The sequence below is a fragment of the Nicotiana tabacum genome, chromosome 14 (genome assembly GCF_000715075.1).
Source record: "Nicotiana tabacum cultivar K326 chromosome 14, ASM71507v2, whole genome shotgun sequence".
NCBI lineage: Eukaryota > Viridiplantae > Streptophyta > Magnoliopsida > Solanales > Solanaceae > Nicotiana > Nicotiana tabacum.
Genome location: NC_134093.1, coordinates 96384715 through 96402527, shown reverse-complemented (window position 1 = coordinate 96402527; position 17813 = coordinate 96384715). Strand labels below are relative to the sequence as shown.

The window sequence follows — 17813 nt, the reverse complement described above, 5'->3', positions numbered from 1 at the left end:
GTTTGGGGAGGGTAATGTGTACGCAGACCTTACCCCTACCCCTACCCGAGGGAGTAGAGAGTTTGTTTCCGAAGTGTGTGATTATAAAAGTTTTTCATTATAAACTAAATTTTTTTAAGTTAAATTATTTTTAAATATATAAATATATTATTTTTTAAAAACGAACTAATAATGAAAATATGTCAAATAAATGGAAGGGGAGGGATCTTTAATGCTTGCTATTTGTGAATTTTACATGTTAATCCACTATTAATGTAATTTAATGGATTATGACATACAGTTATCTATAGTGGACGATTAAGTAACTAAAATAATCTTTACAACGATGAGGCGACTTGAATGTTACGTGTGCCGCCACTAGTGGACAACTTTTTGACTAGAAAATGCACCGCTGATTTGACGACTAGCGAGTCCGTGAACTTTGTACGCAATTAGACGATGGAGTATTTAACTTTCTTCCATATACTCAATTAGAATTACCGAAATGTTAGGTATTTCTTTATCTTTAATTAGAGCTTTTGTGTTGGAGTCCTAAATATGGGTTCGAGCCCGAAATATAAAATTGCCTTGTTTTACGTTACACGAATCTGAATTTAGTCTGGTTACAATAATATCGGGTGTAAATCATAAAAAAAGACTTTCTTCTTCAGTATCATCAGAGGTTAAAAAAAAACTTTCTATATTTGTTTAGCTTCAGCATCATCAGAGGTTCAGACTGAGAGAAAAGGAGATGACTTTGGGACTGATAAATGCAAATCCAGTGGTTCACGCCAAAAAGGAGAGGATCGCTCGCCCTGAAGATCATCACGCCGTTGATGCTCTCGACATTTATGATATCCTTTTTTCCCGAGCTCGTGCCTGCAATTCCTAAACTACGTCGTTTTAGTTTGGAATTTTCTACTTGTACGAGAATAACATTAAAATAAATTTAAGTAGCTATTTCATTTAGTATGTTTATTTTAGTTTTTTATATGAAATTTAAATGATGAATTTTCATTGTTCAAATGTCTGAATTTAGTATGATCCTCTTGTAACTGCTAGTATTTCAAACTACGTCGTTTTTAGTTCGAAATTTTCTACAAAGAGTATAAGAAGAAAAGGAGAAATCAGGTATTTTGATGCAGTAAGCTGATTTAGGTTTCTGTTTTTTTTAATTATCTTAATTTGGATTTACGGATATTTTCGTGTGAGTTAATTGTTTATCAATTTACTGTGGTTGAATTTGAAGTGATCCTTGATTTTGAAAATTTTAATACATTTCGTGAGGGATATAAGAGATCCAGAGCATCCGTATTCGTTAGAGCAGCTGAGTGTGCTCTCCGAAGAGTCCATTACTGTTGACGAGAAGCTTGGACGCATTCTGTATGTTCAATACTGACTTATGACCTTATCTGCTTGTTTATTAATTATTATTATCCAAAAAAAACATATTGCTTGTGTATTCTTTTTGTTGATAAGTAAGCGCGGACATATAGTTTGATTTATCTATATATATGCATAAGGGAGGAAAATGGAAAATTTTATCTATATCGTGTTCAATTAGCTGATTGGTGACTCATGTAAAATTCGAGTTAGTCATATAATTTATCTTCGCTGGTTGGCGAATGGCGATTGAAATTTTAATCACTGTTGAAAATCCCGTGTATTTTTGGAGTCAGATTTTTGGGCTCATTGTTTAGAGGTGAACAATTAAGCCATATATTTGATGGGAGGTCGAGCTCTATTGAGTTAACATTTTCGGATGGAGTTTTACCTCCCTGATTTCACTCTAGCAGGTCTGCGATATGATTCCACGTATTCTGAGTTAAGCTTGGTTGCTCGATTCTAGTTCACTTTTCACTCTCTGGAATTATTTGACAACAGATTTACCAGAACGTACATACTTATGTGCAATGATTTCTAACATGCTTAATCATTCCTGTTAAAAGTTACCTGGCTCACTAACATGAGTAGCAAATATACTAGATACCTAAGCAATTTACTAGAATATGAATATGCTTTTATAAAGAGCAATGTTGTCAATCAAGAAGAAACAACAGAAAAGACCCCCCACAGTAGAGCCAAAACAGCTTTTAACTTTATAACTTGGACTCTCGCTTAAAAAGCTGTTTTTTCCTTTTTCAGCAAAATGTCCGTAATAGATAGACACAATGGAGTTGTCTGCACTGATTCTTTGCCATCTTTTACCTGTGAAATCATCACTCTTTTCAATCCCATATATATTACTAAGAACCAGCTAATCTCCATGCATATTAAATGGATGCTATATACCATGTTTTGTAAAACCTTAAAAGAAAGCAATAAACTAGTAACAAATTATTCCTAACTTTCCTAACTCATGTTGGTTTTGCGTATTCTACTTTTTCTTATTGTTCATAGGATTACTTTCACCCCAACCATCCAGCATTGTAGCATGGCAACTGTGATTGGCCTTTGTTTGAGAGAGAAGTTGAAGAATTGCTTCCCTCCTCATTTCAAGGTGGTGTTCCTTAATCTGACTTTGATCGCAGTAAAGGTTCTGTTATATATTGGGCATTTACGGTAGTCTATTTGACTTGACTAGTCTGAGTAAAAATATCTAGTTTTGAGACTTCTCTGAAACATCTCGCATATGCTTAGCAAAGGACTGCTATTTTAACGAGTAAAGGAATGTATGGATTCGAACGAGCAGGGTAAAATGGTGTGTGCATAACTGCATATAACTGGGAAAGAGCATACTGGTATAATTCTATTTTCAAGGAGCATCCTGCAATAAATACTTGCAAGAATAACAAAAAAATCACTTTTACTCTCATCTAAATATTTCGAAGTCTCGCTTCTGTCATTAAGAATTTATATTATAATTTTCCTTATAAATCCTAAGACGTCCCACAAAACTTTAGTTGTATTGTCACAATTGTGAACTACTATGATTATGCTAACTTCCTTCTAGATCAATTAGCTGACCTGATAAGTTGTACCTGTACTTTATCATGGTTACCTTCTGAAAAGTCTAAACAGTTTCTTCTCCTTTCTAATTTGGTCATTCAACATGCTTCCTATTTGTTAGTTACTTATTAGTTTTTTTTCTGATAGTTAGTTGGTTATTAATTTTTTGTTCTAATTTCTAAACATTAGTTTATGTCTTAACAAAGTCTCACACTTTATCAGTTATCACTAGTTGTAGTTTCTTCATGCTTGAAATTATAACTAGATTGTCTGTACTTTAAGTGCTGATAGAGATTGAGTGGCATGATAAGAAGCCAGCACTTATTACAGGTTTGCCATCTGCTATATATATTTGCTATGCCGAGATTTCGAAGTTTGATGAGAGTGACTTAATATCTTCTGGTGTGGAACAGTGGAAATCGTGGAAGAGTTAAGTCTACACCAACATCTTTCGTTAAAGATTAAAAAATTATATTGATTGAAGAAGCTTATGGAGTGCTAGAAAAGTATATGGGATAGGTAGAGTAGAAATAGGAAAGGTTTTTAAAAAACGTAAGAGGAGAGATAGAGGAAAAGAGAGGAGCAAAGAGAGAGTAAAGGCTATCAATTCATAACATGTTCATTCCTCAGGTTTTTCCAAACCGAACGAAGTGCATGAGGACTAAGTTGCTCCTACATGGCAGTTTAGGTGTCGCACCCGTGTCGACACGACACTAGTATGGGTGTGGGTATGGGATCCATACCGGATCTGGTCAAACAATTTTGGGTACTTTGACCACGACGGATCGAAAAATTCGAGACGAGATACAATTTGATTACCGAAATCAGAACTAAAACTAGGGTAAATTTGAAGAATAACATATCTTATCTAGGAAATCAATCTTTTACTTATCTACAACTTGAGAATAAAAAGGAAATCCACACTTTACAAGCTATACGTAAGTATTCCACAAAATTTCTCATAAATTAGAGAGATTTATATATATTTTAATTATTTTTAGCCGGATCCCCGCACCCATATCCGTACTAGGATCTGTATCCCCGAATCTTAAAATTTACATCTTGAAAGATCCGACCTCTAGATCCGCACCCGTGTCGGACACCTGCACCCGTGTCCGAGCAACTTAGCATGAGGATATTACTTGAAGTATATAAGGGTCTTATTTATAGGATAAGGAGGATCTACAATTTAGAACTCTTATCGTCTCTAATGAAAAGATTAAACTATCTCTAACTAATGTATAAAAGATTAGCTTTAATTGAAGGATGATTGTAAATAAAATCAAAGATAACGACACAAAATATTGATAATGATATCTTTCATCTAAATCTTTCCCTAAAAAAATTCGACTCCAAATTCCAATAACTGGAAAGTTGGTGCAACCACAAAAGATACAGATTAATGAAGTGTCCCCGTTGATTATCATATGATGGTTGATCCTTCCACTTATTCACGTATATGTTCAAACTACCAATGTAGGAGGAAGAATATATCTGACAATCAATGGCAAGCATAATACTGAAATCTTCATTTTTGACCAGGGTTCTACAGAGAGGAAGATAAAGAGCTGAGATGATAATAAATTTGCTTAAATCTTAATCTAGTAAATCTTTTGAAGTATTCACTTTATATTTTCAGGTTAGCTGATGTGTTTAAGAGTTGATCATGATTAGGAAAAAGAACATGGACATTGACACCAAAGGATGATGTATGTCACGACCCGAAATTTTCACCTTCGGACCGTGATGGCGCCTAACATTTCACTTGCTAGGCAAGCCAACGTTAGAATAATATTAACAAATTTTTAAACAATCTTTAAATTATTAATAATCAAGGAAACAAAAGCGTAAGCAAAGTTTGAAATATAGTGAAATAATACATAAAAATAACGGTGTCTAAATACCATCCCAGAATTGGTGTCACAAGTGCACGAGCTTCTAGAATAAATACAAATAAATGTCTGAATAAATAAAGCTGTATGGAAATAAACACACAGCTAAAGTAAAATAGACGGGGACTTCAGAACTGCGGACGCCATGCAGTTATACCTCAAGTCTCCTCTGGTAGCTGAAATCCGAGCAAGTCTATGGTACGCCGCTGGGACCAACTCCAAAATCTGCACAAGAAGTGCAGAGTGTAGTATCAGTACAACCGACCCCATGTACTGGTAAGTGCTGAGCCTAACCTCGACGAAGTAGTGACGAGGCTAAGGCGGTTCACTTACATTAACCTGTACGCAATATTGATAACAACAACAAATAATAGAAATAAATCAGGTAACTCATTTATAATAATTGAAGCCAACTCAACAATCATAATCCATTATTATTTCAACCAATTCTGTTGCAGCGTGCAACCCGCTCTCACAATATATTCACATTCAATTCTGTTGCAGCGTGCAACCCGCTCTCCCATTATATTTCTTTTAATCAAGTTTGTCATGTATTTATTTCAATCAAGTTTATATATAGACTTTTAAATAAGTCTGTTGCGGCGTGCAATTCGATCCCCCAATATTGACTTTTTAATAAGTCTGTTGCGGCGTGCAATCCGATCCTCCAATATTGACTTTTTAATAAGTCTGTTGCGGCGTGCAACCCGATCCTCCAATATTGACTTTTTAATAAGTCTGTTGCGGCGTGCAACCCGATCCTCCAATATATATCCATTTCAATCAATTCTGTTGCGGCGTGTACCCGCTCCTCAAACATATTCATTTACCAATTCTTATAGAAGAAATTTTCCCGATAAATGCAACAATTAATATAAAACTATAAGACAACAAGCATACAATAATTATGATTTAATTATGAAACAAACAATGACAAATAGCAAATTATTATGGAAATCAGGGAGAAAATATGCAGTTTAATATTTAATATGTTAAATGTCAAATAACAATTAAGACACATAATTCAAATAGCATGTAACAATTAATGCAAGAATTCAAGGATTAATGTTTGACAAAGAATAGGAGAGAAACAATTATTATAATAATTAATTCATGATTTAAAATAATTTATGATTTTTCAAGTAAGTAGGCAAACAGTCAATTTGACGATGTATAGACACTCGTCACCTCGCCTATACGTCGTTCACATGCATTTCACATAACAAATAATTTAAGGGTTCTATTCCCTCAAATCAAGGTTAACCCCGACACTTACCTCGCTTTGCAAATTCCAATCAATTATTCAACCACAGCTTTTCCTTTTAAATTTGCCTCCGAAAGCTTCAAATCTATTCACAAACAATTCGATATATTTAATACGAATCATAAGAATTAATTCCATATGAATTTACAAATTTTCCGGATAAAAATTCGAAATTCATTAAAATATTCGGCAGTGGGACCCACGTCTCAAATTCCGAAAAAACTCGCGAAATTCGAACACCAGTTCCGATACGAGTTCAACAATACAAAATTTGTCCAATTCCGATATCAAATGGGCCTTCAAATTTTAATTTTTCGTTTTTGGAAGATTTTAGAAAACTCTTATTTTTCTTCCATAAATTCACGGATTCATGATATAAACGAGTATGGAATCATGAAATATAATCAACATAGGATAAGGAATACTTACCCCAATGTTTTCCCGTGAAAATCGCCTTACCCGAGCTAAAAAATGGGAAGGAGTTGAAAATGGGTCGAAACCCTATTTGCAGAACTTAAGTTTTGTTTCTGGGATCCCTTCGCGTTCGCGAAGCACAACTTTGTGTTGTCCAACTTTTACTCTTCGCGAACGCGAAGCTTGCCTGGCTTGGCCTTCGCGAACGCGAGATGCCCTTCGCAAACGCGAAGGCAATTGACCTGGCCAGTCTCTTTCCCTTCGCGAACGCGAGGCTTAGATCGCGAACGCGAAGTTTCGCATCCCAAGCATTCGCGAACGCGTTCTCTCTGTCGCGAACGCGAAGCACAAAATGTGCCAGCCCCAATTTGCTCTTCGCGAACGCGAGACTCCCCTCGCGAACGCGAAGAAGGAAACCAGAAGCAGGTTTCTGCAGTTTCCTCAAGTCCAAAAATGATCCATTAACCACCCGAAACCAACCCGAGCCCTCGGGGCTCCAAACCAAACATGCACCCAAGTCCTAAAACATCATACGAACTTGCTCGCGCGATCGAATCGCCAAAATAACACCAAGAACTACGAATCGGACACCAAATCAAAGAAAATTTTCAAGAAAACTTTAAAACTTATATCTTTACAACCGGGCGTCCGAATAACGTCAAATCAACTCCGTTTCTCACCAAATTCGGCAGACAAGTCATAAATATTATAGTGGACCTATACCGGGCTCCGGAACCAAAATACGGACCCGAGGTCAATAAATCCAACATCAGTAATTTCTTAGAAATCATTAAGCTTTCAAGCTTTTAATTTTTCATCAAAATTCCAGATCTCGGACTAGGAACCTCGGAATTCGATTCCGGGCATACGCCCAAGTCCCAAATCACGATACGGACCTACCGGAATTGTCAAAACACTGATCCGGGTCCATTTGCTCAAAATGTTGACCAAAGTCAACTTAGTTGAGTTTTAAAGCTCTATTTCACATTTTAATCCATTTTTCACATAAAAACTTTTCGGAAAATTGTACGGACTGCGCACGCAAGTCGAGGAATGATAAATTGTGCTTTTCGAGGTCTTAGAACATAGAATTACTTATTAAATTTAAAGATGACATTTTGGGTCATCACATTCTCCACCTCTAAAACAACCGTTCGTCCTCGAACAGAGTTAGAAAAAAAAGTACCTGAGCTGGTGAATAAGTGTGGATATTTACTCCGCATGTTCGACTCGGACTCCCAGGTAGATGCCTCTACCGGCTGACCTCTCCATTGCACCCGAACTGAAGGATAACTCTTTGACCTCAACTGTCGGACATGTCGGGCTAGAATAGCCACCGACTCTTCCTTGTAAGTCAAATCTTTGTCCAATTGGACTGAGCTGAAATCTAACACATGGGACGGATCACCATGATATTTCCGGAGTATAGACACATGGAACACCGGATGAACCGCTGATAAACTAGGTGGTAATGCAAGCCTGTAGGCTACTTCGCCCATCCTTTCAAGAATTTCAAAGGGTACGATATACCTAGGGCTCAACTTACCCTTCTTTCCGAACCTCATTACACCTTTCATATGTGAAACCCGGAGCAATATTCTTTCTCCAACCGTGAATGCAATATCACGAACTTTACGGTCGGCATAACTCTTTTGCTTAGACTGAGCTGTGCGAAGTCGATCCTGAATAATCTTGACCTTATCCAAGGCATCCTGTACCAAATCGGTACCCAACAACCGAGCCTCTCCCGGTTCAAACCAACCAACTGGCGATTGGCATCGCCTTCCGTATAATGCCTCATATGGAGCCATCTGAATGCTCGACTAGTAGCTATTATTATAAGTAAACTCCGCAAGTGGCAAGAAATGATCCCAAGAACCTCCCAAGTCCATAACACAAGCGCGGAGCATATCTTCCAATATCTGAATAGTGCGCTCTGACTGTCCGTCTGTCTGTGGATGAAATGTTGTACTCAACTCCACCCGCGTGCCTAACTCACGCTGTACAGCCCTCCAGAAATGTGAGGTAAACTGCGTACCTCAATCTGAAATAATAGACACGGGCACACCGTGAAGGCGGACAATCTCACGAATGTGAATTTCAGCTAACCTCTCTGAAGAATAGGTAACTGCCACTGGAATGAAATGTGCTGACTTGGTCAACCTGTCCACAATAACCCAAACTGTGTCAAATTTTCTTTGAGTCCATGAGAGCCCAACAACAAAATCCATAGTGATACACTCCCACTTCCACTCAGGAATTTCTAACTTCTGAAGCAAACCATCAGGTCTCTGATGCTCGTACTTAATTTGCTGACAATTCAGACACCGAGCTACATATGCAACTATATCCTTTTTCATTCTCCTCCACCAATAATGTTGCCGCAAATCTTGATGCATTTTGGCGGTACCTGGATGAATAGAATACCTGGAACTGTGTGCTTCTTCAAGAATTAATTCACGAAGCCCATCCACATTAGGCACACAAATACGACCCTGCATTCGCAGAACCCCATCTTCCCCCACAACAACCTGTTTGGCATCACCGTGCCGCACCGTGTCCTTAAGGACAAGTAAATGAGGATCATCATACTGCCTCTCTCTGATGCGCTCATATAAAGAAGACCGAGCGACTGTGCAAGCTAGAACCCGACTGGGTTCTGAAACATCTAACCTCACGAACTGATTAGCCAAAGTCTGAACATCTGCAGCTAATGGCCTTTCACCAACCGGAATTTACGCAAGACCGCCCATACTCACAGTCTTTTTACTCAAAGCATCGACCACCACATTGGCCTTTCCGGGGTGATACAAAATGGTGATATCATAGTCTTTCAACAACTCCAACCATCTCCTCTGCCTCAAATTAAGATCTTTTTGTTTGAACAGATACTGAAGGCTGCGATGATCAGTAAATACCTCACACGAGACACCGTAGAAGGTAATGCCTCCAAATCTTCAGCGCATGAACAATGGCTGCCAATTCTAAGTCATGAACAGGATAATTCTTCTCGTGAACTTTCAACTACCGCGACGCATATACAATTACCTTGCCATCTTGCATTAATACTGCACCAAGCCCAATGTGAGATGCGTCACAATATACCGTATACGATCCTGAACCTGTGGATAATACCGACACTAGCGCTGTAGTCAAAGTGGTTTTGAGCTTCTGAAAGCTCAACTCATACTCGTCTGACCATCTGAATGGGACACCTTTCTGGGTCAATCTGGTCTTAATAGTTGTTCATAATCAATTACAGAATCGTCAATTAACTTCATGTTAACAAATCTCGTTTCAAACCTTCACAATACTAATAACGAGATGCGAGGCATGAAGACCTCATAATTATTTACCCGAATTAACGAGTCACATTTAACGCCACCTGGGCGGGCACCTACCTCGTAGGTTACAACTCAATATTACAACACGAATTTGGCAAGTATGCACAGAGAATTTCATACGAATATTTTTCAAATAAGCCTAGCAGGCATGACTCCCTATTAGTACTATAGTACAAATTTAATTTTCATTAGGGAGAATTTAAACACAAGAATTTTTATCACAAGGATCTCGTCCTTATATGACTTCCACCGCAGCTCATAGCCCGGTTTAAACATATCAATTTATTTTAAAATACGAGGACCTCGGCCTCAGTTCTGAATCACAAGTAATATGCACATCTTGCCAATCGAAACTTTCCATATTCTCCTTTTAAATAACTTTCGTTAAACAAAATCACAACACATAATGAACCCCACACTGGTAGGGCATATAATTCACAATTTGTAATTAATTATCAGTAAATTACATCAAAACTTACCGAAATGAGTACCAGAAAGGCACCTTTAGCCTCACAGATCTTATTAGAGTCCATCATGGAATGATAGGTGTAGTCATCTCCATAAAACCTCCCAACAGAAGTAGACACATAAGTAGATTATAGAATTACGAAGCCCACTCATAAGTGGAGCACAATAGGAGGACTCGTCTTGATACTCAGAACCGAATCAAGTTAAGGAAATTATTCCTTTATTTTAAATTGAGGTCGTACCTATAACGACACCATCTGAAGTAACGACCTCCACCATACCATAAAACAAATATAACGGCTGGGTCTCCACCTCTAGGACGCCTTCTACCCGCCTGTTCTCCACCCTTAACTGGTCGTGTGGGTGGTGTAGGAACTGCAATGGGGCACGTAGCCTGAGTGCTTTGATGAAATATGCCTCTCCCAAGTTTGGGACAATTTTCTCATGATGTGCCTAGTATCGCCGTATTCATAACAACCCCTTTGCGAGTTTGGCTGCTCATATTGAGTCCGTGCCAGATGACTGGAATAACCATCGTAGGAAACCCATGCAGGTGGTGCATTAAAAGAACTTACTGGAGCACCCCGGGTAATCCGATGTGCGGACTGGGCTGGCCGACTGCCCGAGCCCCTGCCATAATGATTTTTCAGTAGAATCCACTGAATCCCCCAGAACTTCGAAGCTTCTTGGTCTCCTTATCTTGGCAATTTCTACCACTAGCAGAAATGAAGTATTAGTCTGCAGCTCCTGAGTCATACAAAATTTTACGATCATAATAAAGTCCTTTAATGAGTCTGTGGACTCACTCTCTGGCTGTAGGAAGCAAAGTAGGAATATGACGGGCTAACTTATTGAACCCGGTGGCATATTATGACACCGTCATGGTGACCTGACGCAATCGTTCAAACCCTATGCGCTATGCATTACGGAGAGTTCGGGAAACAAACTCTTTCAAAAGCATTTATGAGAACCGAGCCAAGTGGGTGGTGTTGTATTGACTGGTCAGCCCTCTTCATATGCTTGCCACGGACACCTGTGGAGAATTATCTCTCCCAAGACCAATTTCTTCTTTTGTCATGCTGACTCAATACTGTTGAGCTGACCCATTTCTTAACATACTCTTCGATTCTTCTCAGAGGTAACCCTTACCCCTATTTATACACAACGATCACAAAAGTAGAGCTCCATACAGACAAATCTTGGCATAAACCACATAGTCCAGAATCTCGTCAACCATTGTACTTCCTCCGAAGCACCCCAAAATCTGCAACCGTGACGTCCACGCTGAGTAGACCTTCTGTAAATTTAATGTTGTTTCTCTAACTCCTTTGGTACTGAAGTATAAGATTATTACGGAGGTGGACATACCGCAAGTCCCAACTTTATTCTCTACAAGATCTCAGGCCTTAAACACATGTAAATTTTGGAAGAACCTTTCAGTATCACATATATACATTTCAGGCCAAAACTGATATAACACATGACTCGCAATCCATTCATTGATAGTGGACTCCCCCACTCGGCGCGAAGTCATAGTTCACCACGTCCGATGGTCCACAATATTAACCTTCACAACTCGTATAAATCAATCAGATTCCTAGGTACGTTGCACCCCCCACATTATTCACTGGGTGATCTCTTTATACGTCCGCATCTTCAGTCGGAATCACACGTTGAGGCAATGTTTAAGCATCTCTGGCTCCCTCGTAATTCATCTGCGGCATCACGAACCGTCGACGCACAACTGATATTGAGTGCGCAATGTCATACACGAGTAGATACAAAGGAATGTGAGATATAGGTTTCAAGCAAAATCAATGTCGCACGATAAGGAATGAAAGAGGTGATATTGTTCCTAAACTTCATAGCCTCTGAGAGATAAGTACAGACGTCTCCGTACCGATCCTTCAGACTCTACTAAGCTTGCTCGTGACTCGTGAGACCTATGTAACCTAGTGCTCTGATACCAACTATCACGACCCAAAATTCCCACCTTCGGACCGTGATGACGCCTAACATTTCACTTGCTAGGCAAGCCAACGTTAGAATAATATTAACATATTTTTAAACAATCTTTAAATTATTAATAATCAAGGAAACAAAAGCGGAAGCAAAGTTTGAAATATAGTGAAATAATCCATAAAAATAATGGTGTCTAAATACCATCCCAGAATTGGTGTCACAAGTGCACGAGCTTCTAGAATAAATACAAATAAATGTCTGAATAAATAAAGCTGTCTGGAAATAAACACACAGCTAAAGTAAAATAGACGGGGACTTCAGAACTGCGGACGCCATGCAGTTATACCTCAAGTCTCCTCTGGTAGCTGAAATCCGAGCAAGTCTATGGTACGCCGCTGGGACCAACTCCAAAATCTGCACAAGAAGTGCAGAGTGTAGTATCAGTACAACCGACCCCATGTACTGGTAAGTGCTGAGCCTAACCTCGACGAAGTAGTGACGAGGCTAAGGCGGTTCACTTACATTAACCTGTACGCAATATTGATAACAACAACAAATAATAGAAATAAATCAGGTAACTCATTTATAATAATTGAAGCCAACTCAGCAGTCATAATCCATTATTATTTCAACCAATTCTGTTGCAGCATGCAACCCGCTCTCACAATATATTCACATTCAATTCTGTTGCAGCGTGCAACCCGCTCTCCCAATATATTCCTTTTAATCAAGTCTGTCATATATTTATTTCAATTAAGTATATATATAGACTTTTAAGTAAGTCTATTGCGGCGTGCAACCCGATCCTCCAATATTGACTTTTTAATAAGTCTGTTGCGGCGTGCAACCCGATCCTCCAATATATATCCATTTCAATCAATTCTGTTGCGGCGTGCACCCGCTCCTCAAACATATTCATTTACCAATTCTTATAGAAGAAATTTTCTCAATAAATGCAACAATTAATATAAAACTATAAGACAACAAGCATACAATAATTATGATTTAATTATGAAACAAACAATGACAAATAGCAAATTATTATGGAAATCAGGGAGAAAATAGGCAGTTTAATATTTAATATGCTAAATGTCAAATAACAATTAAGACACATAATTCAAATAGCATGTAACAATTAATGCAAGAATTCAAGGATTAATGTTTGACAAAGAATAGGAGAGAAACAATTATTATAATAATTAATTCATGATTTAAAACAATTTATGATTTTTCAAGTAAGTAGGCAAACAGTCAATTTGACGACGTATAGTCACCCGTCACCTCGCCTATACGTCGTTCACATGCATTTCACATAACAAATAATTTAAGGGTTCTATTCCCTCAAATCAAGGTTAACCCCGACACTTACCTCGCTTTGCAAATTCCAATCAATTATTCAACCACAACTTTTTCTTTTAAATTTGCCTCCGAAAGCTTCAAATCTATTCACAAACAATTCGATATATTCAATACGAATCATAGGAATTAATTCCATATGAATTTACAAATTTTTCGGATAAAAATTCAAAATTCATTAAATTATTTGGCAGTGGGACCCACATCTCAAATCCCGGAAAAACTTGCGAAATCCGAACACCCGTTCCGATACGAGTCCAACCATACAAAATTTGTCCAATTCCGATATCAAATGGACCTTCAAATCTTAATTTTTCGTTTTTGGAAGATTTTAGAAAAATCTTATTTTTCTTCCATAAATTCACGGATTCATGATATAAACGAGTATGGAATCATGAAATATAATCAATATAGGATAAGGAACACTTACCCCAATGTTTTCCCGTGAAAATCGCCCAAAAAGCGCCTTACCCGAACTCAAAAATGGGAAGGAGTTGAAAATGGGTCGAAACCCCATTTCCAGAACTTAAGTTCTGTTTCTGGGATTTTTACCCTTCGCGTTCGCGAAGGTACTCTCGCGAACGCGAAGCACAACTTTGTGCTGTCCAACTTTTACTCTTCGCGAACGCGAGGGCTAATTCGCGAACGCGAAGCTTGCCTGGCTTGGCACGCGAAGGCAATTGACCTGGCCAGTCTCTTTCCCTTCGCGAACGCGAGGCTTCGATCGCGAACGCGAAGCTTCGCATCCCAAGCCTTCGTGAACGCGTTCTCTCTGTCGTGAACGCGAAGCACAAAATGTGCCAGCCCCAATTTGCTCTTCGCGAACGCGAGACTCCCCTCGCGAACGCGAAGAAGGAAACCAGAAGCAGGTTTCTGCAGTTTCCTCAAGTCCAAAAATGATCTGTTAACCACCCGAAACCAACCCGAGCCCTCGGGGCTCCAAACCAAACATGCACTCAAGTCCTAAAACATCATACGAATTTGCTCGCGCAATCGAATCGCCAAAATAACACCAAGAACTACGAATCGGACACCAAATCAAAGGAAATTTTCAATAAAAATTTAAAACTTATATCTTTACAACCGGGCGTCCGAATCACGTCAAATCAACTCCGATTCTCACCAAATTCGGCAGACAAGTCATAAATATTATAGTGGACCTATACCGGGTTCCGGAACCAAAATACGGACCCGGGGTCAATAAATCCAACATCAGTAATTTCTTAGAAATCATTAAACTTTCAAACTTTTAATTTTTCATCAAAATTCCATATCTCGGGTTAGGGACCTCGGAATTCGATTCTGGGTATACGCCCAAGTCCCAAATCACGATACGGACCTACCGGAATTGTCAAAACACTGATCCGGGTCCGTTTGCTCAAAATGTTGACCAAAGTCAACTTAGTTGAGTTTTAAAGCTCTATTTCACATTTTAATCCATTTTTTACATAAAAACTTTCCGGAAAATTATACGGACTGCGCACGCAAGTCGAGGAATGATAAATAGTGCTTTTCGAGGTCTCAGAACACAGAATTACTTATTAAATTTAAAGATGATATTTTGGGTCATCACATTCTCCACCTCTAAAGCAACCGTTCGTCCTCGAACGAAGTTAGAAAAAAAAGTACCTGAGCTGGTGAATAAGTGTGGATATTTACTCCTCATGTCCGACTCGGACTCCCAGGTAGATGCCTTTACCGGCTGGCCTCTCCATTGCACCCGAACTGAAGGATAACTCTTTGACCTCAACTGTCGGACCTGCCGGGCTAGAATAGCCACCGGCTCTTCCTCGTAAGTCAAATCTTTGTCCAATTGGACTGAGCTGAAATCTAACATATGGAACACTGGATGAACCGCTGATTGCAGAGAGTTAAGAGACCCAGTACCTGTGATGGTGGGAGGTAGCTGGCACCTCGTGGAATTAGTCGAGGTGTGCGCAAGCTAGTCCAGACACCACAGTTATCAGAAAAAAGATTGGAGAGGGTTAAGAGGAAGAAATCAGATAGGTAGTGAGCAGGTGAAGAGGAGAGATTCTTACCTTCTCAAGAAGATTAAAAAGAAAGTTAAAGGGGAGATAGAGAGATCTATTCATAAAGTTCATCCTCAAGTTTTCAAGTGGTCTACACAAAGTATATTAAGATCTTATTAATAATAGGAGTTCTGAATCCCCGTTAGAGCTTTTCACATAATTAGGACTCTCATATAATAGATAAGATTTTATCTTTAACTTGAAAACATAATAAACAAAAAACAAAATACAATGATAGGTCATTGTGATAATGATTGCTTTTATTATATACATCATAAGCTCTCCTCAAATTATGTTCGCTGCATTCGATGAGTCCTGGAAGATAATTAAGATCGTGCTATTCTAAGATTGACTTCTACGACAAGGTGCACAACTATAGTGATTCAGATCTGCACAACTTCTATGTTTGATTTCCTCTGAAGTGCTTATTTTTGTGGTGTGACAGGTAGATATAAAAGTGGCTCCTGGATCTCATGCGGATGAAGACTCAGGTAGAGTTAATTTAGAGTACCTCATTATTTTTTTGAATTTGACTTTTTAAATTTTATTGGTGGAAATTTAATTTTTAATTGCTGCAATACAAGTCCTGACTGAATTCGTCTGTTATTAGCTTCATTGAATCGTTAAACATGGATGCTTCCCATTTATAGTACGATCTGATAAATGGGGGTTGACAAATCTTTCTATCCTTGTGTTATGACTTATTACCTTCTCCACTGAGTTGAAAATACGGACTAGTGAGTCTGTTCACGAAGACAAAACAGGCCATGACAAGTTAACTTGCAAAATACATTCTATTCTACCAAGGAAATCATATAAGCTCTGTGCAGTTGTCTATGGCATGCTGATTCTGGGACAACAGAGCAAATGCTGGAGCATCGGAAAGCAGTATTTATGTTTCCTGATGTATGCCAATGTAGCACTAAATATAAATTCCTCTCTGAGCTTCAGAACTTCTAGAATTGGTTCAGCTTCTTAAGTAAAACACTTCAATCTTAAACATTTTCTATTACCATTCTCTTGCAGTTAACAAGCAGTTGAATGATAAAGAACGGGTTGCTGCTGCCATGGAGAACCCGAATCTTCGCCAGCTTGTTGATGAGTGCCTCTATTCGAGTGAGCTTTAAAAGAACTAGTATGTTTTCATTTCCTAACAAACTGTATAGTCGGTCTACCTAGCTTTAACAAATGCCATCTGGACATGGGGATATGTCTACGAGATTCAAACACGCTGAAACAAGGAGCAGTGATCAATCTGTAATTCAAGCAAGTCTACTTGCAATGTGCCTTGAGGCCGACGAACGTATGTAAGATGCTTTCCATGTGAGTAAACACTAGATGGAAGCTACCTTTAAAAGTTTGTAAAATTTACCTAGTGACAATGGTGCCTGTTCTTTGTGTGGGCAAAATTTGTAGAATATGACAATGCATCGGCAATTATTTACGATATACTTAGAGGCGGTGCCATGATTTGAAGTTTATGGATTCAAGATTTTAGTTTTTTTAATTTACTGGGTTCTAAATTAATAATTTGTAGATAGTCAATTGATTTCTTAAGACAAATACATTATTTGGACTAAAGCTATTGGGTTCGGGTTCGGGTGAACCCATAATTGAAGAGCTAGCTCCGGCAGTATTAGTTTAAAGAGAAAAGATCTGCAATTGTAACTTTTGCAACTAGTCTCCAGTTTATAACTTCTCCAAGAAAACTTTTGAGTCTAAAGTATTGAGTTCTTTTAGCAAGTCTTCTGACTTGTGCAATCTTGTCATCTGATGTATATATTTCTCGTGGTCCCTTCATATTACAAAGAAGCTATATCTTATTTTTTATATTAATCGATATTGATCTCTTATCAATACATAGATTTATAAATGAATTGTCATTCATTGCGAACTATGCCATATCGTCTCATAATAATTGAGGGCTTCAAAACTATGGGTGTTAACCGGACGGACTGGTCCGGGTTGGAAAAATCCGGGTTAATTAGGGCCCGTCCGGGTTCGGAGCGGGCCGGGTTACTTTTTTTTTTTAGTATATTATGTTTTTCTTGTTCAATGTTATTGATAATTAAGTGTTTGCAAACTTTTAAGGCTTAGAATTAAACTTTCAAGTTAAAGTTTAAAGTTTTAAAATTGAAAGTAAGTGGCTACAAAA

General features: G+C 38.4%; 1 protein-coding gene across 3 annotated transcripts; it reads left to right on the top strand.

Annotated features, from left to right (window-relative positions):
- The first annotated feature begins 361 nt into the window (after positions 1-361).
- On the top strand, positions 362-17165 carry LOC107775841 (protein AE7-like 1). 3 transcript variants are annotated; one of them, XM_075229782.1, is made up of 6 exons: positions 362-491; positions 692-835; positions 1259-1362; positions 2380-2479; positions 16104-16149; positions 16685-17165. In XM_075229782.1, the coding sequence occupies exons 2-6, from the start codon at positions 731-733 to the stop codon at positions 16783-16785; spliced, it is 456 nt and encodes a 151-aa protein (XP_075085883.1). In that variant the 5' UTR covers positions 362-491; positions 692-730; the 3' UTR covers positions 16786-17165. The 3 variants fall into 3 exon arrangements, with proteins under 3 accessions (XP_075085883.1, XP_075085885.1, XP_075085882.1); XM_075229784.1 differs by lacking the exon at positions 362-491 and adding an exon at positions 16489-16564 and having other exon boundaries at positions 498-835; XM_075229781.1 differs by lacking the exon at positions 362-491 and having other exon boundaries at positions 498-835.
- Positions 17166-17813: the final 648 nt, after the last annotated feature.

Coding starts and splice junctions, on each gene's coding strand:
- LOC107775841 (XM_075229782.1), top strand. CDS start 731: ATGACTTTGGGACTGATAAATGCAAATCCAGTGGTTCACGCCAAAAAG. Junction 1,363..2,379: donor GAGAAGCTTGGACGCATTCT/GTATGTTCAATA, acceptor TATTGTTCATAG/GATTACTTTCACCCCAACCA. Junction 2,480..16,103: donor GCTTCCCTCCTCATTTCAAG/GTGGTGTTCCTT, acceptor GTGGTGTGACAG/GTAGATATAAAAGTGGCTCC.